Source organism: Cucumis melo, chromosome 9 (assembly GCF_025177605.1).
Source record: "Cucumis melo cultivar AY chromosome 9, USDA_Cmelo_AY_1.0, whole genome shotgun sequence".
NCBI lineage: Eukaryota > Viridiplantae > Streptophyta > Magnoliopsida > Cucurbitales > Cucurbitaceae > Cucumis > Cucumis melo.
This window is the reverse complement of record NC_066865.1, coordinates 20,929,155-20,951,544: the sequence shown is the minus strand read 5'-3', so window position 1 is coordinate 20,951,544 and position 22,390 is coordinate 20,929,155. Positions and strand designations below refer to the sequence as shown.

The window sequence follows — 22,390 nt, the reverse complement described above, 5'->3', positions numbered from 1 at the left end:
AAGCTCCTCCATACAAGATCTTGAAGGGGTGAACATCACATTTTCGTCTTCCCTCCAGATTTTATCGGCCTCGTCAACCTTGTTTGACCCACCAACTTTAAATGTTCAAATCTATCAATTTACACATTTTGTTTCAATGCAAATCATCTGAACTCCAAAATTTTATAGTCAATCAATTTAGAAACTTAATTATAATTATCTCTTAAATCGTCGATTGACTCGAAACTTAAGTTGATGGGTAAAGACAAATTTAATTATATATTATCTAACACTTCCCTTCACTTGTGGGCTTGAAATATGAAAAAGACACCACAAGTGGAATCACAAGATCTCTCCGGACCACCTACTTTGATACAATCTTATAAAAATACTATGAAGAAGACCCAACAAGCATAAATTAATATTAAACGGGGAGGCAACAACAATCTAAGAGTTAAAACATAGGACCTTCTTAACCAACTTTATTTTGATACCATCTTAAATTATTGATTCATCCAAAGGTTTAAGCTTTAAAGAATGAAGGTAAATTTAATATAATATCTAAAATTAACTTTGAAAATCATCTATGCATCAATTTTCAAACATGTATATAGATTTTTTTCAAATGTTGATCTTACAAAAAATAAATGATTAAAGCACATGAACATACGATTTTCAAATGAACTCTTGTGTAAGAGTCTTAAATTAATTAATTCATTTCTAAAAGTTAAGGTGTTTAATCGATACGTTTGAAAGTTTTTAAAGTAAGAATTTTTTCAGAAACAACATGATCTACAAAAAGTATAAATTGATACCTTTACAAAATTCATACAAATTCTTTTAAGAGAATATAAATTATATATGTAATAAAAAAAAAGATATAGATGGATATTTTTCTTATAATATATAAATTATACATATGTTTCAAACTAAAATTAATTACTACAATCTAATTTCTTCATTACAACAAATATTTGAGATCATCACCTCCCTACTCTCTCTTTCTTATATTTGTGATCATCAACTTTGATTATTATTCTTATATCTATCATCTTTCTTTTTCTTTTTTCTATCACATTCATAAAATCTATTGAGATTATATCTACATAAAATAAGCTAAGATTAATTATACAATACGAACAAGAAAAAAGAGAGAAAAATATGATTAATTTTTTTGTCCTGTCTCTGTATGAACACGATTTCTCAGTTCTTCAAAAGCCTTCATGCTCTTCGAATCAAACCCTCCTGCAAACTAACCACATTTTCCCCCCAAAGTTCTTAGTTTGTGTAATTTTGAAGAATAATGTTCGTCTACGTAATAATTAAACGGACCAACATTATTATAATTATTGATTAATTATGAATATTAAAAGTCTAAGACATTATGATAATCAATTAATTATTAGTAATTTATATGATTGCAAGTACAAGAGTCACATATCTCATTTACATGTTTTTCTAAGGGTAATTAGCCTTTTACTTTGGGTGCAAAACAACAGTGGGTTATCAGTTCAATGACCCCATCATATAATTTAGCTTATCAGATTCTCTTTTGCTATATTATTGTTCATATTAATCCAATCAATGTGTCATGCTAACATTTAAATAATTAATAATGTTTAATAGTAAAGACTTCTGAAGTTAATAAATTGAAAATAAAAATGTATTTAAAAGAGTTATGTTTTCAAATATAGCAAAATAAGTTTTGTGATAGACCATGATTGACTCAAAGAAAACATATCCATATGAACACTAAAAGCAACACAAGAAATCAAACATTAAATTGATTAAGAAGTATGTCTTATAGTGTTTTAACTATCTCACATCACTTTCAAATGCATTCTAAATTCCCAAAAGAAAACGTACCTTATGAACGCGAGAAGCAAAACGAACTCCTTGGAAAAGCAAAAATTCTCTATTTGGTTCTTTGTCAGGTCCACTCAAAGCATTGTGTTCTTTTACTATGCGTTTCATGTACTTCCTTGCCAATTCTACACATAACACCTTTATCTGCAGTGTTCAAATTAATAGAGACGCTATTTAAATCAACCAAAAGAAAAACATAGTAAAACAGAGTGGAAAGAGAGGCTCCTTTTTACTACATAAAAACTCAGAAAGCTTGAATCTTATGATATATTTGTGATACAAATTGTTTGTTTCAGCTATGTAACAAACCTTCCCAACAACTCCACAATCCAACAACCAATCAATGGGAATTCCGAGTTCCTCGTAACGGGAAATCATCGTGTCCCTTGTTTGTAACAATGCATTGACACTCTGCTCCACCCTATCAAATTGGTATAGAGGCAAGAAAAAAGGTAAACATTGTCAAGAAAACGTAAAGTAAACAAAGAATCGATAAGTTTGTTAGCTATTTCCACCGGCTGAGAGAGAAGAGTTCTATTACTAGAGAGAGTAATATCATATTATACACCGAAAGGCATCTCTAGTGTTTAAATAATCTATACAACACACTTCTTTAAATTCTAAGGCTAAAATCCTAAATAAGTACATATGATAGAAACGAATCAATTTAGGTTTTAGGGGTGTTAGCCCTCCAACCCCACCGAGCGTGTCATCCCAAGCGTCGTAATTGGTCACTTGGAATGCTAGGTAACATATTCAAGACATTCAAATAAAAACAATTCAATCGACTTGAATTAAATGACAGTTGCAATCAAACTCACTGTGCAATCTTCTACTTGATATTTAGCTCAACAATTTACTTGTTCAGATATTTAACTCTTGGATGTCATTGCATTGGAAGAGAATAGTAGAGAAACGTGACATACTTATCTAGCAAGGAGTTCATTTTGTTTAAAGCAACTTCACATGTGAGTTTGGGATTGTCAACAAAAGAAGAGACTTCTTCCCTTAGTTTCATCAGCTTCTGATATCCAAAGGCTGCTTCTCTTAAAGCATCTGTTTTTCGCATAGGCCAATCGAAATGTTCGAGAATCTCCATCCCATCAACCTTATCAATGTAGAAAAACGGTATGTATGATTACAAGATATTTTATCTTTCTCACATGTGAGCTTAGATGTTAATATTTTCATAAAATGACCTATTATTTAGAGAAAAAATGACATCACAGAGCTACGAACACAGAAGGAGTTAGAAGAGAATAAAGAAGTTAATTCAATATCATATATACCAAAGAAGATAACTTTTCGTCAAGCCGTATAACGAAGGAGACGATATCTTCCATGTTGGAGAAACACGCTTCTCTAACTTCCATTGCCAATGCCACAACCAAGTGATCTCCTTGAGTTTCCATATGAGCTTTCACCTTAATTTAGATAGAACACACACACATATATATTAGCATTAGAACATATACATACTTATTCTAAGCAGAGTTTTTAGAAGGAAAAGATATAAAGAAGTGAATATCTGTTCTCAATCTTGAATCAAATGCATTTAGAGTTAAAGAGAAGGAAGATGGTGTATAGTTTTCACCTCAGGTTTCATCATCTTTTGATTGAATTGAACTAACTCGGATCCTCGATGAACTTCACCTCCAGAAGAAGTTGGATTGGAGATCAAATTTGTGCTATCATTATCATTTTGGCTATCTGGTTCACAAGAAATTTTATTCTTCATTTGAGCAAGTTTAAGGGGTAAAGTTGCAGACTTCTTTCTCATGCTAATGTCATGGTATTCTAAATTCAAACTTGAAGAGTCGCCAGAACTTTTTGCCTTTTCGCTCTCAGCCTTTTCCTTGATTTGCTTCTCACTCCCTATGGCCAACTTATAATGCTCTTTATAAGTTGAATATTTCTGTTGTAGACTTTCTTCAACTGATTTAGACATCAGTTGGAATGATGTTGCAACTGAGTTGACAGATTTTCTTGAAGAAACTTGCAATCTAACCTCTGAGAGAGTTAAAGTTTCAGCACTCAGAGCCATCACTGCTTCTAAAGGATCCTTCCATCTGTGGCTCGAACCGCTTATACCTGGAGGCGAAACAGCACTCAAACCACCTTGGTTTCTGATCAATTTCTTCAAACTCAAATTTGAATTAGGCTTCTCACTGAAACTACTTGTTCTGCTCCTTGAACTATCAATTGAAGTATTTTCAAGATTATCAATCCCAAAAGAGAATGGATGAGAAAAGTTGCTCTCATGATCTGTTTCTTCTTGTCCAAACTCCATTCCTGCATACTCTAACATGAGTTGTTTTGCCTTTTCTCTTGACTTTGGACTTGAACTCTTATTGAGATAACGAGCGGATTCACCTGCCGGTATCTGGTTGTTTCGAAGCTCATACCTCAAGCAAGCATTGATCCAACGAAGGTACACTAACTCTTCAACTTCACTAAACCTATTCATCTGGAGCCCTTCAAGTTGCTTTATGAGATCCTCATTTTCACTCTTTAACTTTTGAGCCTCTTCTCTTTCCTTAGTGATTATTTCACTCTGCAGAAAAACTCAAACATAAAGGAAAAGTTAAAAAAAAAAAAAAAAAGGTCTTTAAAGCCACCAACCTCAAAAATAGCTATACAATAGAAAGCTCCCCATGGAAGAGAGTTTCTAGGAAGTGTAAAATGTATGTGGAATGATACTGTTGTGAAATTGAAAATCTTAGATAAAATACCAAGATACAGATCAATAATATTATGTCCACAGGCTCAGGAAGAAAACAGTTTATTACCAGAGAAAAATACAATGATACTAATCAAGAGACTCTAGTAACATTAGAAAATTTATATAGCATGTTCCTCTAAATTTTAGGGTCAAATTGCGAATAATATAAATGCAAATTCAATTTAAGTTTCTAGAGACTACTTGCTTGATCGATCAAAGCATCAAATAACAAATTTAAAGCATTCAAACAGGCACATTATACACAAAATTAGCCCTTTAAACCACTAACCTCTGTCATCTTAGTCAGTGTTTTGATTCTTGCCTTCATAACTTCTAGTTTAGAAGTTAGTTCCTGTTTTTCGTGTTGAAGCTCTCGATTCTTCCACTTAAGCTCCCCAAGTTCTACCTCGAAATCCTTCGCCGCTTTCTGTTTCTTAAAAAGTTCTGCTTCTTTCTTGACAGCCTCTTCTTCTTTTGCTTGCAAAGTGGAAACTCGTTGTTTGAGTAATAACAAACGTTCTTTTGTTTGGTTTGCATCAAGCTGAATTTGCCTCTGCAGCTCCTTAATCTTGTCCCTAGCCTCCTCTAGTTCCTTCTTCATCAATGCTCCCTTCAATATCTCTTCTTTTAGAATCTTTCTCTCAGCTTGCAAAGAGCTGATTGTGTTATTAAGCATACTGATATCATTATTCTTGGCGTCTAGCTGCTTTCGTAACTCCATGACGTCGGTTTCACTGTATTTTATTCCGTCGCACATGAGCAATTCACCTTCAAGTTTCACTTTCCTCTCCTCCAATTCCATCACTAGTTTCAGCAACCTTTCCGATTCAATCTTATTGCTTTCTGTAAGGAATTCAGGAACTTTTTCTTCTTTCTTATAGTGAACAAGCAACCAATTTTCGGAATTTCGTTGTGGTAGAAGTACTTGAAGCTCATCTGAACTATGATCTCCATCTTCAAGATCAGAGGTTCTACCATTAACTTGACTAGTTGCATCATTTATTGAACTAGCTTCCTCTTCCTCTTCTTCTTCTTCGTCCAATCCCTGCCACACAAAGCTTATAAAACTAATACAAAAAGCATTAAAACACTACAAAGTTAATATTCTAAGACATTGTAAGAAGAAAACACGCGCACAAACACACACAAACGAAGAATTCTTTTGTGTCGCCTTACATTCTTCTTGGCGTCCTCTCCATTTTCTATGTAAATAAGGAAAAAAGAAAAAGATAAAACAGAATTAGAAAAGGCATAAACTTAACTAAAGAAGCAAAACAAAGAAGAAAGAAAAAGAAAAAAAGAGAGGACAAAACCTGAACAGTTGGTAGGCAAGAAAAATGATGTCCATGATCTGATTGTGAGCTGCTTAATTGCATAAGCTGCAATTGAAACAGCAACAACAACACTTATTCTGTTCATCATTTGCATCTGCAATGCCAAAACAACAAACATCAAAATCCATCTTCAAAATCCAGCATTCAAGTACAATCCCAATATGATTTTAAAACAAAACCAATGTCAAATTCAAATAACCCTTCCATAAATGTAAAAAATAAAACTACATCTACTAGTTTTTTTAGTGATCAACGACCATGCATGTACTTTATAGGAAGAATGCATGAGATTAAAGTATAAATAAGATTAGAGAGAGACAAGACATGAGAACCTTAACTAGCTAGAGATCTTGAAAGTGGGCAGAAAGAACAAAAGTGAGAATTAAGGTTCTGAACAGACTAGGTTCTGGTTGTATCTTTGTCTTCTTCTCAGGACAGGAAGATTTTGAGTTGTCTATTTTGGAAATGAATAAATTTCATCATCATCATCATCATTATTTTGGGGGGAGGTTTGGATTTTGATGAATTGGGTAAGTTTCCAAGTGCTCATTCCATGTTGCTATGTGAAAAATCTAAGTCAGTTTTCAGAATTGAATAGTGGTGGTTAGTTTCTTCTTGTGATTATAAATTGCCCAAGTGTCACCACTTCATATGCTAATTTATATTGAATCCAAAACCCAATAATATAATTAGATTAAATGAATAATCTAACTATTATATACATTACAACATCTAATGTCAAAGCAAGCTTAGGATCCGAAGACAAGCGTGACCCTCTCATTACTTCATGCTTTATCATTTGTGATAACTACCTATGTTGAGTTCCCAAACGTTTCGCATCCTATAAATATTGGTCAATTTTGGGAGGAATTAAAGAAAAATTTGTGATCTTTGTTTTGTTTTGTTTTGCTGCTCAATTTCACAACACTAACAAATGAATTAGTTACGTTGTTCATTGTGATGTATATTGCAATGGGGTTCTTTGGTCTAAAAGATTGCCACGAGGTTGAAATAAAAATTTAATGTTCAACAACTTTCTTAATTGAAAGGGTGAGACATTAACTCATAATGAACCAAAAGTTTTTAGTATAGAGAAAAAATGGGTAAGGAAAAATCATTTTTAATCGTGAAATCATTGAAATTATTCGTAAATATAGAAAATGTCTATAACAGATGTTTTGTTATACTTGTAAATATTTTTATATATTTAAAATAGAAATAAATGTATTTTTTTTTGTGTAGTTTTTATTTTTTTATGTTTCAAAATGTTATATTTTTGTTGTTGTTTTGATTTTAATTTTAATTTAGTTTCTAAATTTCGAAATATTACAATTTTATATTTAAAATTTGAAATTTGTTCTAATTTGATCTCTAATTAAGTTTCAAGATTTACGATTTTACTTGCTTTCCATTACTAATGTTTATTAAATAATTTAAAATAATCATAAAGTGAAATTTAAATTTTGATTTTAATCTTAATAGCAGTGAAAAGTAGTAAAGCATAGTTATAATTATTTTAATATAATTAATAGACACTAAAACTTGCAGATGAAAAGTAAATAATTAAATAAAAGTTGACGTTAAAAATAAAAAAATTTAAATTTAGAAAATAAATTGAAATAAAATTCAAATCTCAAACATAAAAGTGTAACATTTTAAAATTTACCAACTAGGATGAAATTAGATCCACAACTTTAAGGATTAAATAGTTATAATTTTGAAACTTACGAATCAATATTTTTTTTTCTTTTAAAATATGAAGCATAGTTGATAATGTAAAATAAAGAGAACGTACACATTAAAGAATGAAATAAATGAATGAATAGGATTGGAAAAGGAAAAGTTATAGGTGAATTTGGGACGACCACTAATAAAACGTAGTTGTCCTTTTGGCATTTATGTGGCCTTGTTTTCATGTGGTCGTGTCTTGTACGATGTGTGTTCTTATTTGTCACTAGAATCCCATCATTTTTGTGGATTTTGTAACAATTTCAAAAGCTCATCTTCATGTTACAAATCATCACTGCTATCGAGAAACTAGGTTACGTGACATTGATGCAATGTCAAATATATATATGAAGTTTTAGAAAGCGTCAAGTACTCTACTGTTAAGTATTATTTTGATCATTTGATCCCAAAACAACGTCAAGTTATATATTTTTTTTGTGTCAAGCAAGATAGTATACTTGACTCAGTTTATATATCAAGTTGGTGGATTATTTTTTAGGTTGATTTTGTATCATTATTTGGTTACACTTGATATTTTATATATAGTTAGACAATTAGATAAAATGTGTGATAAGAGAGTTCAAGTAACCTCTTTGAAAGTTATACGGTGATGTAGTTACAATAAGGTTTTACCTAGGTTTTTCTTGTGTTCTTTAGGGATCCAATTATCCGACAATTAAATCATATATTTCATAGGTTTGTTCTTGAAGGCCAGAGGGATCCAAAGAAAAGGTAAAGTAAGAGAGAGGAAACTTGATTTTTTACCAAATTAAAAAAAAAATAAAAAAGAAATTACAAAGGGGCTTTAATGTCGGTTTTCAAAAGGGATCATTTAATGTCGGTTTAAAACCGACATTAAACATCCGCCTTTTGAAAACATACATTAAAGCCCATTTTTCATTTTTTCCACCCGACATTAAAGGCCAGATTTGTTGTAGTGAGGGTGATATATATGTTGGCACAACTACCTCAACTCTCTCATTCTCTTTGTTAAATTATTAGTCTTATCTTGGCCATGTTTGCGATCTATTTCTTTATTTTTAGATTTATTCTTTTGGTCCAAATTATTCTCCTAACAACTCAATGTTGATGGTAGAAAGCTAGAATTAAAATTGACATTTCAGAATTAATTATAAAAAAAAGAAAAATGATTGAATAGCAACAACAAAGTTAGTGAAACCAAATATAATACAATGCTGGGGGTTTGGCTTTGGCAAACCCTAATTAGGGTAGCGGCAGAAGAAGAGTCCAAAGATTCACATGCTTTTATGAGCTATTAATATATAATACACACAAATGGAAGAGTTCAAAATAATATTCCAATTTATTTAATTAATACAACAATGCCCAGAAACATTCCTCACATTTCATTTACGACACCAAGAAAAAAGACACAATATATATATATATATATAGTCTCTCACTCCTTGTCCATATGTGTATATATATATTCTCTCTTTATCTATCAATGCAAAGGACAAAACTTCTTGTGAAGTCGCATTGCTAGTCCCTATCTAAATAACACCTACCTCACATTTAATATATAAAATTTTAATTTATACTTTTTTAGAAAGAGAAACTTATTGTTAATACTGATCTCCCAGTGGCAAATATGTGGTCAAATCAATACTCTTTGTTACGTGTGAAAATTTGGTTATTTAGCTAAGAAGGGAGTTCATTTCAAACCCATAAAATTGATTGAAACATTGATAGACATCAAGAGAGATTGATCTATATAGTCGGGTATAGAAGTCTAAAATAAGCATAGACATCTCATGTGATGGGTGAAATTGTACCCTCAAACTTCGTAATGTACTTGGATCCACTAATGAGGTTAAGGAAATTAATTAGTCAAGGACGAAATAATGATTATGAAAATTCTCCTTTAATCTAAATTAGGTTTGTTTGTTCGATGGCGGTTAGTAAAATTCTCTTCTAGTCTCTCTCACTCTATATATATTAGCATTTATGACACTTTTTCTCTCCTTCCTCCTTTTGTCAACTTTTTGTATTGGAAAAGGTAGGATCGTTCAAATAGCCCGACCGCTCGAACGACTATCCAACCCCAATTGTAAGGGTTGGGTTGAGTTAGTTTTGATTTTAGGTTGGGTTGGGTTGAATTTTTTATGTTTTTTTCGACCGGTTGGATTGGGTTCGGGTTACATTTTTAAGAATTTGGATTGACCCAACCAACCCGAATTTCTAATATTATTAAAATATATATTACCACTTATAAATATTATAATTTATACATATGATTACGAAGTTTTTTTCGAAGTTTGTAATAGATATGTTGAATTTTGATATTTAACATTTGAGTTTCATGAAATTTTAGTTAATTAAAATGTGTCGTAGACAAATTGAAGTATATTTTAAGTTAATAAATAATATACTTAAAAAAAAAGAAAAGAAAATAAATAAATAATCAAACAATCCAACTCAACTCAACTCGAATTGGGTTGGGTTAAAGATCTTATTTGGGTTGTCAATTTGACCAACCCAAAATTTTCATGTTAGTCCAAAAAATCTCCGAAACCCAACCAAACCCAACTATGAAAAACTATATTTTGTTTTAGTGACGTCACAAATAGTGCTAGGCAACTATTTTAACTCTTATCGATTATTACAAATTTATCATTGATAACAAATTTCGGTAAACAACTTTGGTAAGATGGTAAATCGCCATTCAATTACTCAAAAGTTTAATAAATTATCAAATATAACCAATTTATATATGATTATAAGATCAAGGTCAGGTACATTTTTCTCTTTCTTTTTTCTTTTTTTTCTTTTTGTAATTCACACCCCAATGTTACGTAAGAGATCGCCCATTTCATTAAATAAATTTTCAGATTATTCCAAAATCAGATATCTACATCCAATCATCTAAAGACAGATGGATAGATCTTTCGTAAATGTCCAAAACCATGTCTTTATCTAATGTAGCATTGGAATTCTTTGGGGGTAACTATTGGATCTTTTAATAAGTTTATAACATAGTTTTTTTCTTCTTATAAAATTTCCCCACATTGCATGTTCAATTCGAATCACATTCAACATTTCAATTTCACCCCGAGTCCTTTTTAACTTCTTAAAACTAGCTAGACTTAGGATCGATTTGAATTGACTTTTTAATTAAATTGTAACTTTAAAAAGCATTTTTTAAAATATTTAAAAAGTCAAATCAAATACCGTTGTTCATATATATTTATTAGATAGTAAGGGATTCCGCCATCTCAAAATCAATTTTTAGATTTCTCGATTTCTTTATTGGTTTTTCTTTTCATTTATAGTTTTTTTTTTTTTTTTTTTTTTTGCTTTAAAACAACCAATGAAACAAATTTATTTGAGAGTATGTTTCAATTGGTTTAAGAAGGAAAAAAAAGAATACTTAAGTGCATTTTGGGTTTCACCTATTTTGTGGTATCCCATCAAATCGTTCAATCAAATAAAAAAAAAAAAGTGAATCCAAACAGCTGAATTTGGTTACATTTTCTTAGAAAAATCCTACTCAAAGTGTTTTTACTTAACTATCAATTTACTACGAAGGAAGAATATTAAACACTATAAAAGTCAGTAAGTCATTGCTAGGTAGAGTCGGTTATTGGAGTTGGTCGTGGGGCTAATTGAACGCCAAAATTTGGATGTCGAAGGTGGTGTTTGTTAGAGCTGGTCGTCGGAAGTGATGGTGGAAGGTGGAAGGTGGAAGGTGGAAGGTGGAAGGTGGAAGGAGGTTGTGATGCACAATTCAATTGAGTGCTCCAAACGTCTTTGTTATCGGCTATAAGGTTATCCCTACCATGAGAATTCCTTCTCTTTGCAAATTCCGCTGTTCTAATTAATTGTAACTTTATCACATTAGATTCAAATTACCAATCCCATTATTTTATCCCTTAACAAAATAACAAAAACAGAATTTTATTTCCTTGTCGTAGATTCCTATCGTCTTATTCAGAACAATTATCAATCACTAAAATCCATATTTAAAACATATAGAAAGAGAAAAAGAGAATATCCCCACAATCATAAACAAAGACACAAAATTTCCAAAAACCATTTTTCATTACACACAAAATAACCCACAGAATTAAACTGTTAGAGATAATTTCTTGTGAACATCCCACAATGTAAACAAAGGACACAAAAAGGTCCAAAAAACAAAGATATCTATAAATAAACAACCAACCCCTCCCACTTTGAAGAAATTAAAAAAACACACCCCACTAAAACAAAAGAAATCAGGGAATCATTAGATCATGGAGTTCAACAGTTGCAAGGAATTCAAGATTGGAAAATGTGAAGGTCAAAAGGAAGTGGATGGAGAAACCATCCCATTAGTTCTAAACCCTCCTCAAGCAAACAAGGCTGATTTTGAGTCCCTTTTGTTGGCTCTCAAAAAGAATCATGATTGGTTGGACCAAATGATCATCAAACACAGTGCAGTCTTGCTTCGAGGATACGATGTATCAAAGGCTGAGGAGTTCAACGACATCGTCGAAGCCTTTGGGTGGGAAGACATTCGATACGTCGGCCCGGCTCCTCGAACCCACATTTATAAGAGGATATGGACTGCCAATGAAGGCCCCCTTTCTGAGTTCATTTACTACCACCATGAGATGGTTTTGGTAATTAATTCTCTTGAAAAGATACTAATTTCTTTTGTGTTTTTCTTCTTTAATTTCAAAAAGTAATCATGATTTTAAAATGTGTAAAATGTTGAATAAATAGATAAAGGAATATCCAAAGAGGGTAATATTGTATTGCGAAATACCACCACCAGAAGGTGGAGAAACCCCAATTGTTCCAAGCTTCAAAGTAACAGAAAGAATGGTGAAAGAATTCCCTAAAGAAGTTGAAGAAATGGAGAAGAAAGGGTTGAAATATACATTCACTGCCCTTAGCAAAAATGATACTTCTTCTATGAGAGGCAGAGGTTGGCAAGACACTTTTGGTTCATCTGATCCTATTGAAGCAGAGAAAAGGTAACCAATATTCATCTCTATAATTTTGTGCCCCTAATCTTTTTGATCATTTTCTAATTTATTTTTGGTTTCACTATAATAATTTTCAATTAAATCTTTATGGTCAACAAGCATTAAAATCTATTGACTATATGGTACTGATCATGTGACATCAAAACACTTTTTTAATTCATTTTAATATAGGATGAAATAGACATGTCACCTACACATGAGATCAAAGTATAATTTTAGTTCATGTGGTTGGAGTTTTATTATATTTTGTTCATATACTTTTAAAAGGTAGAAATTTTGGATCGAACCATCTCCGTTAAGTAAATCTTAAATTTACAACACTTTGAAGTTAATATTTGTTGATATTGGTAAATAGTAATAATCATTTGTATGTAAGAAAAAGACTTCAAATTTATTTTAATTTATAAAAATAATATTTATAAAAAAACGAATATCACGTACTATTTTAAAGATTTAGGAAGTACTAAAAGGTTTAAATAAAATGATACTCAAAGTAGAAAGACCAAAATGTTATTTTATCCTAAAATAAAAAAATAAAAATAAAAAGTACTCAACTTAATATGGGTAAGACTAACTTGAAATAACTTGTTACAACAGTAAATAAATGCGTTAAAAAAATATATTTTTTAGTATAAAAAATGGGACAAGATGATTTAAACACATGTCGATTATCATGCTAGAAATATACTATTTGTCTTATTCAAAGCTCAAGCAATCTTCTAAAGTTTATAATTAAGATTAGTTCTAAAGCTGATAAATTTGCAGGGCGAATGCGTTGGGGATGGATGTAGAGTGGCTACCAAACGGGGCAATGAAGACAATATTGGGACCGAGGGGCCTAACAAAGGTGTTTGATGGAAGGAAAGGAAGAAGAATGTGGTTTAATACCGTGGTAGGAATGCACGGGAAGGAGCACAGCTCAGCTTTAATGGCCGATGGGACGGAGATTGCAGAGAATGTGGTGAAGAGATGCCAGGAGATAATTGAAGAGGAAAGCATCCAATTCAAATGGGAAAAAGGGGATGTTTTATTCTTGGATAACTATGCTTTGCTCCATGGAAGAAGGCCTTCTCTTCCTCCAAGGAGAGTCTTAGTTGCAACTTGCAAATAGTTTGTTAAGTTGGATGCCTTTCCTTCTCTACAAGGCTTGTGTGAGAGATACATATATAGATATGGTTCTATGAATAAAAAAAGAGTATACTTCTTATTTTACATTTCTCATTACCATTAATAAAGATATGCATTAAGAAGTTGTCACTGAACCATTGGTCTTCAATTTGATTTCCCGTTTGTTTTAGTCTTTCAAAGAGGAATAAAAGCACAATTCTTATTTAATTAGAGAAACTGAGGAAATGTTTGGGCACTGATTTGGTCGACTATTAATTATAACAGTCTATAGTCTATGTTACATTCTTGATTGGAAGCTCATAGGTTTTTTACCCACCAGATAAACAAGGGTGAGAGATAAAACAAGTAGAAAGGTGTACACGACGAGTATTCCCTAAAAACTATGCTTTATATTTGGACATGTCTAGATGACGAGTTCGGTTTAGATTGAACCAACCCAACTTAATTCAATCAATCCTAACCCAACTCAGGATTGGTCGGGTTTTAGAGTCGAATTTATTAACACCCCAAGGTTTTGGTTTAAGGGTTTTATACATAAGAATTGACACAAGGTTCTTTGAAAAAATCCATACGGGCATATAAAGAAGATCAAAGCCTCCCATTTTATCATTCTAGGACGTCTAGATATCCGCTGATTTGTTCCCTAAAACAAAGAACATATCCAACATAGACTTTGTCGCTTTGCATCCTCGCTATGATTGGATATAACAGAACGAATATCAAGAATGGAACAAAATTCTTTAAAAGGAAATTGCATTAAAGAACTTCATCGAACTTGGATACAAATAAAGCTTCCACTAGAAATCAAATTCTTTGTTAGACCAACTGGATGAGAAAGGCAACCGGATGTAAACAATGAAAAAAGAAAATAAAAATAAAGAAAAGAACAGTCCAATTATTTCGGGACAAACAGGGAGAAATGTGCACTCTATAAAAGACTCACAACCCTTTATCAACTCAAACGAAATGGGGGCAATTGAAACCCATATAACCCCAACAGATACATACTCGGATTATGAACGATAATATGATGATCGTCCTTGTCCTTGTCCGTGTCCTTGTCCTTGAGCCCGCCCTCGACCTCTCCCATTATAGCCATAACCTCTTCCGTGGTATCCTCCACGGAAATACCCTCCACGTCCAGGACCTCGACCACCTCGGCCTCCTCGATACCTTGGAAAATCGCCAAAAGTCTGCAATAGCAGGCGGGAAAACATAAAATACAGTGATTTTAAATGTACAAGACACAACCACCAGAAAAGTTACCTCGGTGTCTATCTTTACTTGCTCTGAATATCTAGTCCGCCCATTTTGAGGATCATTATCAACAGCATTGTAAGAGAGCGAATCAAAGAAATCGTCCTTGTTATACAACGGCTGCAGATAAAAGAAAATAACTTAAATGTCATGGTTTGGAAGGAACTGAATCCATATTTTGATTGGAACTAAAATTTTATCACTCAAAAGACTTAAGGATGCTCTCACCTTAATCCCAGACTGTGAGAGTTCACCTTCATCTTCTTCTTGAAGGTCCTCCTCATCACTGACTTTTCCATCCACATCCTTATCCTTGAGATGAGATTTATTACCTTTACCGAGATTTCCCCATACCTCATCCTTGTTGAATTTCTCGTTCATAGCTGTGAAATCAAAATCTTCCGTAAATTTGGTCACCGGACGGGAACTCTGCAATGTGAAGAGTGAAATGTTGAACTCTAGGATTATTGAGATGTTGAGCTTCAAACATAAATACAAAAAACCTACAAATTAACCCAACCATTATGTCTTTTCAGATTATGTATCCAACAATACATTAATAACTAATCAATCATCGCCCTCAATTATTTTTAATTTTCAGCGTTCTTATAAATTTTCCCTTGACAGTATAGACTTCTAAGTTTGTTTTCAAAGGATAAACAGTTGAGTTTCAATTCAAATTATAGCATATCACTCCGATTCCGGTCCGTCAAAACTTATTCAGCACTCAAAATGAATGGGGAAAGTACACAACTAAATAGGAAACAGAGCTTTCGTTTAGTAACATGAAAGTAATGAAAGTATCTACAAGAGCGTACAGAAAAACAGCCAAACAAAAATAGCCCCAACAAATTACAAAGGAAAAGGAAAAGAAAGAAAAAGAAAAAAAAAAAGGACCTTTACTAAAAATTGCAAAAACAAAAATCTTAGGGTCGTAATGGTTGGAAATTCAAGTTCTTTTTTTTATATATCCATGGGTGTCTAGATCAGCTTATGCACCTCGACTCGTCTCACGAGACAACCCACATGACCCTACAACATTTGGGTGTCGTAGATGGCCACCATCAATTGAACCCATAAACTCCTGGTTAGTTGTTGAGATATCTCCTTTTTACATGGCCAAACCCATGATGCTCAGGAATTAAAATTCTTTTTATGTTTTCAAATTCATTGAGTTTAGCAAAAAAATTGTTTCGTAAGACGAACCGAATTGTTTAACTTAGAATATTTAGTCAGTAACAACAACTACTTTATGATTTAATAAATATGATATCAAACACATTTTAAACAATTGTTTAACTTAGAATTCAATTTATCAATCTGTTACCAAACAGATATCTAAAAACACGAAATACAACTCTTATTCCCTTGTTTTCAAATTACTATTTTCATATTACCACCAAACAACCCCTTAGTTACCAAAACGTAAGTGAAGTCATTAAAACTTATAACCTTTCACAACTACCCCTATCTCTCTCCCTCTCAAACAATTCTATGATTGCTCTCCATCCAAATCCCACAAGAACCAACAATTCTATGATTCCTCTCTATCAAAGAACCAACAATGAAGAAACAATCCCATCATAGAACTTTGCCCCCATCCAACAATTCTATGATTCCTCTCTATCCAAATCCCCCAAGAACCAACACAATGAAGCAATCCCATTGTAGAACTTTGCCTCCGTCATGGAAAGGAAGAAACAACAAAACCTCCTCCATCAAAGCTCAGCAATCCCTATTCCACATTAGAAGACCTTGAAAGCCTACAAAGAAAGAGGTTCAAATCGACCAAGTAAATTCGCAACTTCAAACAATATGGTTGTGGTCCTCCGTCCTCAAGGACTCAAGGAAGGCCCCAAACAAAAGGAAGGGCATCTCCACCTGGAGTTAACTTCCCCATGAAATACATGTCAGGCAAAGTGCACGAGTTGAACCTTCTTTGGAATCATAACATTCGTGAGGAAAAAGGAGAGGTGACAAGGGAGCAAGGGAAGAGAGGAAAAACCCTAGGAAAGGAAGGGATCTACAAACAGAGGTCCCTCCACTCTAGACCAGTGTGCATCTCCCACAAGCAAAAGTAAAGTAGGAACCTCCATATAACTCAAGAACACATAGTTTTATGACCTTAAAACCTCCACAACCCACTATACGTAAAGGGGCAAGGAAACGACATGATAAAATAAGGCAACCACTCACCCAAATGCCACATATCAAAGATCACATAATAGAATCTATTTTTGCAAGGTGATATAAGGAGTAAGAGGTGCAAAGTGGTTTCTCTCCCGCTAGACCCTCCTCCCATAAATAGCTACCTAAGCTGGCTATCTAAGCCTTCCTCGATGGAGCGTTTTACAAATTGGGAAAATAGAGGAAAACCTGAACAGATAGCTTTCCAGGGATTTTGAAGATCTCATAACCCTACTTCTAGAGACCCACTCAAAAGGTAGGGGGTCGTATTTACTTCTTATTACTTTGACACAAAGCCTTCTAATCTTAAAAGAAGTGTAACAACCATGTGGCGAACAAGGCCTCATTTCGATAAATTTTAACACCCAACCTGCCTAGATCCAACGGTTTCCAAGGCATCTCCCAACAAACCAAATGCTACCCTCCACTCATCAGCCTCATCCCATAAGAAATGGCTCAACATCTTTTCCAAACTTTAGCTCAATGGCCCAGAAATTATAAAAATGGAGAGAGCAAATGGGAATCCAATTAGGACAACTTGGATGAGTAAATTTCTCTCCATTGGAGAAGCATTTTTCCAAGAAGATGTAAAGTTTTCAACGACTGGGCTACAAAAGAACACTTTAAAGATGTAAGTAACATAAAGTAATTCATTAAGGAACTTAAATGAAAAGTGATGTCTACATCCATAGTTAGTAATTTATTAAAGACTTCAGAAATTACCCCAGATCCTCTTCCTCTTTCACGTCCTCTGTAATAATTGCGAGCCTGGAAATGAGAACCATTGGGCTGAAACCCAGTAAAGGAAAGAAAGGAAACATCAGTGTCTCAATAACATAAACTAACAGAATATCAAGGACCAAAAGAAAGGGCAGCAATTGAGACATCAATTTGTATTTCCGCCCATCTAAAACAATTTTATGGTAAAATCGGCCCATCTAAAACTATGGTTCTGTAATTGAACAAAATATTGACAATTGGATAAATATACAGAAAAAATTCAATACTGATCAGATATGATAACATAAAACTCTTCCCAATGTGGAACACTCTTAAGTGGCACTTCCAGCAATGAACTCAAGAACTGGAAATAAGCAAATGTAAACATCTCGCTGTGATGCAATAGTTAACAAGTACAGCAGTCTCCAAAAACACAGACTGAGACTTTAACTAAGAAGGCTTGTAAAAGAAAATATAAGTGATATTATGACCAAATCCCTCACTAGGATTAAGTAGCACTTCCAGCAGTGAACTCAAAAACCGCAAACAAGAAAAGGCAAACATATCACTATGTGATGCAATAATTTAAAATGTTTAGAAGTCTAGTAAAACACAGCCTTACACAAAGAAGCCCACTAAAAGAAAATCTAATTCATAGTACGACGTAAACCCAGACGGTAAATTTTTCACCAAATGATGCAGCGATTGAAAATATTTAGTAGTCTCTCAGATCACAGACTGACTGAGAAGGCCTACAAAAGCACATTTGAATCATATCTAGAAGTTCGATCTGACAACCATAATTACATTTGAATCAATCATAAATTTGATAACAATCTTCAAAGACCCTACCTTGCATAATGGTGACACTTACAGAAAGAAAAATTAAAGAAATAACAGAAAAACAGCAGATCAGACACCAAAAAATACATTTGCGTTTAATGAATTAGATAGACACCTTTTGGACAGGCCTTGACAGCACAGGTAGTGGTAGTATTGGTGGCTGGGCCTCTGTTGTCACTGGCTTAGAAGGTTCTAAGGATGATGATTGGACTACTTCCACATCCTTATGCACTGCATGTGAGGATTGAGATGAAACCACAGCAACAGGCCCAGACTGCAACAGCTGCCCAGGAGTAACTAGAGAAGGTACAGAAGATTCGGCACGAGAGTTGGATATTCCAACTACAGATGAAGTTGACTGAGACACAGTTTGATACAGTAATGAGGAACCAGAAACTGCACTAGGTTCATTAGAGATTGGTGGTATGGCAGAACTAACATCTGCACCAGAAAATGAAGACATTATTGGACCTACTGGCAAACTAACACTAACTGGGGCTCCAGAGAGGGTATGAACAGCTGTCTTATTAGCAACTGAACTTGGTAACGTTTCAGAAAGAGACGTAAAAGGGAACATAGGCAAAGCTGTTGAAAAAGTTGGAGGCGGCACAACAGCAGAGGTCAAGTTAGGAGAACTACTACTACTACCAGAGAGCAAGGGAGATGGAACTTCAGGTTGTTTCGAAGCTCCAGTGGGTAAAGATGCATTAATGTTAGGATACTGCATTGACTGTTGAAGAGATGGAGGCATTGACAGACCAGGAGGAGGTCGTACGATCGACTGCTGGTGTAACTGAGGAAGCCCATTTGGTGGGCCATAATACCCTTGCCAATACATGGGCATCGCAAGTCCACTCCCATTTGCACTTGGAGGAGGTGGAGGAGAAGCTCCCCACGTCCCCAAGTTGCCTCCAGGTTGATATGGAGGCAAACCACCTTGAAAATTGGACTGAGGGAATCCGAATGCTGTGTTGGAAGTATGATCAGGTAATGACCCACTGACAGCAGAATGCATGCTGGTAGATGTAGAAACTGATGGGGGATAGTGAGACTGCAAAAGCAACAAAAAAAAATAAGAGTAACATCCTGTAATAATGATAAAGCTAGCATGCCTTAAGTTACTTAGAAATTAGAACAAATACTCTTCCTTGAAGAAAAATACAAACATACTTGAATAATTGCTGGATCATTGTTTATAGGTAATGCCGGCTGAACAGGTGGAGACGATTTAACCTGCAAATCCTGGCAAAAGCACAAAAGAGCTGCTTATTGATCTAAGCAAAGAAAGGGAAATGAAGCGATGTTACCCCATCTAAACTATTAACTATACAGCATTAAACAAAAATGACAAATTGGAGAAAGTAAGAAATCCATAAAAACAAAAGAATCATGCCCTAAACAAAAGCACCACAATGAGTCAGCAGGCTCACATGAACAGATATTCGAGAGCTAATCAGCATGAAAAGGGGACAGAGTCCATTAGCGACACTTGACTTTCACTCTAAATAATAGGTAATTCACTGAGCTTAAAAAATAACTAAAGGTCCAAAGTATATTATCAAACATAATTTTCAAAGCATTTGATACCTTGATATCACTTCCACGGAATAAGATGTACTCAAAAACTTTATCACTTGGAGGAACGTGGGGGCCATCCTTCTTTCTTCCTTCTGTTCCAAACGATCTCACTACCCCAGAAAAAAATATATAAATAAGTAAATAAATAGTGAATCGTATACAAGTTTGTAAATGACTACATTAGTTAACAAATATCAAAATTATAGTACATTCAAACCATAAACATTAAGATAGTTGGTTGTTGGATGTATATATGCGAAAAGAAAACCTTTTAGATGCCAGAAAATTCATTCAGGTGGCACATGGTTCTCAAAAGTTACAATTAAAAACCCATATCAGTAACAATCTACCCCAAGGGAATAACAATAACTTGCACTCAATTCTGACAAAAAAATATATATATTGCCCAGAAACAAATACAACAAAAAAATCGTACACTGGAATCCTAACGAACTCATGAAAATGCAGAAATCTGGGAACAATTAACTGAAGTACACATAACTGCATTTAAAATTGATAATCAGAGGAAATTGAGGGCCCATTCCAAATTTCCAAGTCAACCGATAACAGAAAGCGATTGAAATGGGATCATTAGTATTATAGATGATAAATCAACGCATAAATAAAACGCAGACATCTTTTTTAGAACAATGCCTGTAAAAGAAAATTAGAGCCCTTTAACCACCATCGGATGTCAAACCTCAGTTCAACGCATAAATCTCAACCTTAAATTTTCCAACTCAAAGCCACGTTATAACAAAATCAAAACAAAAACTTCATCAAAGTTTTAACAAAAGGAAATGCCCATGCATTAACAAAAAAAAAATAATAATAAAAAACAGTGAGGCATATTTAATATAATCACGAATCTTGAAAAAAAAAATGTAAAAAAGAAAGAAATGAAAGAGAAAAAAAATACCGTTTCTTAGTCCAATACTGGACTCTTCGGTGTTGATGTTGTAGAGTACGCCTTCGTATCTAATTTCACTCTTGGAAGTTAAACTAATCAAGCTTCCAATGTACGAATCGGCAGCTGAAGTCGGCCTGGAACCAGTATCGGAGGCCATGGCTATGAAACTTGAACATAAACTAACGAGAGGAGGAGGAAGGAGAGAGTGGAGTTTTTTAGGTTTTTAAGAGGGAGACTTATGGAGTCTCAGATTCTGAATTCTTGATTTGGAAGAAGAAACAAACCCCAACCCTCTCGAGTTTGTGTTTATTTGGGTAATTGGGTAAAGAAAAACAAACTATGCCCTAAAATTATTACTTTTTCTTTTTCTTTCCTTTTGTACATTAATGCATTGCACTTAACCTACCATACATATTTAGAATCAAACCATACGATTTATTTTAAATGTTACTAATACATAGCAATGTTACCCCCATTTCAAATTCGATTATATTTTGATTTATTATGTTGCGTTTAAAACAATATATTTTATTTTGTTTATGTTTCTTATTTCTTTTATATGAATGATCGTAGTTGAAAAAATAATAGTATAGTTAAAAATTTCAACAAATCGTCTCAGTGTTTAGTGATATAAGACATGTATTTTTCAAATTATAAAATAGTTATTTTTCTTATTCACCTTTGTGGTTAGATTTTTATTTGAATTAAACTAACATACTTCTCTTCCAGGATCTTTTTGCATGTAATATTTTCTTTTAAGATGTTTATAAGTGTGAAAATCTATAACATACTTTTGTTACATTCAAATTTTAATATTCAATTGTCAATTATATGTAACCATTTTTATAAGAAATAATAGTTTACTTTTTTTTAGTCGTGCTATTTAGTTTTAGCTACTCTTATAGATGAAATGAATTAAGATAGGTTGTGTAAAATGAAGATTTGTCTTGTTTTTTAGTCTTATTTGGTTTATTTGAAGTTAGGTTAGAATTCTATCGATTTATATCAATGTCACTAACATGCATTGATAAAAATCTATCATTGTTTATTAGGAGCGTTTGATTGGCGATAAAAGAAAGTTGAATCTATAATGATTATAAAGGGAGTTAATTGGAGAGTTAGAACAAGTAATGAAGTGATAAAT

General features: G+C 33.3%; 3 protein-coding genes across 3 annotated transcripts; 1 reads left to right on the top strand and 2 right to left on the bottom strand.

Moving 5' to 3' along the window:
* Positions 1 to 843: 843 nt before the first annotated feature.
* LOC103504610 (protein CHUP1, chloroplastic-like) lies at positions 844 to 6,148 on the bottom strand. The gene is made up of 10 exons (XM_051089736.1): positions 6,130 to 6,148; positions 5,881 to 5,995; positions 5,744 to 5,769; positions 4,857 to 5,612; positions 3,440 to 4,399; positions 3,135 to 3,269; positions 2,772 to 2,953; positions 2,155 to 2,266; positions 1,846 to 1,989; positions 844 to 1,231 (listed from the first exon to the last, which is right to left on the bottom strand). The coding sequence occupies exons 2-10, from the start codon at positions 5,993 to 5,995 to the stop codon at positions 1,145 to 1,147; spliced, it is 2,517 nt and encodes an 838-aa protein (XP_050945693.1). The 5' UTR covers positions 6,130 to 6,148; the 3' UTR covers positions 844 to 1,144.
* Positions 6,149 to 11,333: 5,185 nt separating this feature from the next.
* On the top strand, positions 11,334 to 13,967 carry LOC103504609 (clavaminate synthase-like protein At3g21360). The gene is made up of 3 exons (XM_008468981.3): positions 11,334 to 12,254; positions 12,358 to 12,611; positions 13,389 to 13,967. Exons 1-3 carry the CDS (start codon positions 11,886 to 11,888, stop codon positions 13,732 to 13,734), a joined length of 969 nt encoding a protein of 322 aa, XP_008467203.1. The 5' UTR covers positions 11,334 to 11,885; the 3' UTR covers positions 13,735 to 13,967.
* Positions 13,968 to 14,487: 520 nt separating this feature from the next.
* LOC103504608 (protein decapping 5-like) lies at positions 14,488 to 21,573 on the bottom strand. The gene is made up of 8 exons (XM_008468980.3): positions 21,256 to 21,573; positions 20,346 to 20,446; positions 19,929 to 20,000; positions 18,874 to 19,809; positions 17,919 to 17,984; positions 15,237 to 15,437; positions 15,018 to 15,128; positions 14,488 to 14,944 (listed from the first exon to the last, which is right to left on the bottom strand). Exons 1-8 carry the CDS (start codon positions 21,401 to 21,403, stop codon positions 14,765 to 14,767), a joined length of 1,815 nt encoding a protein of 604 aa, XP_008467202.1. The 5' UTR covers positions 21,404 to 21,573; the 3' UTR covers positions 14,488 to 14,764.
* Between the last annotated feature and the right edge of the window lie 817 nt (positions 21,574 to 22,390).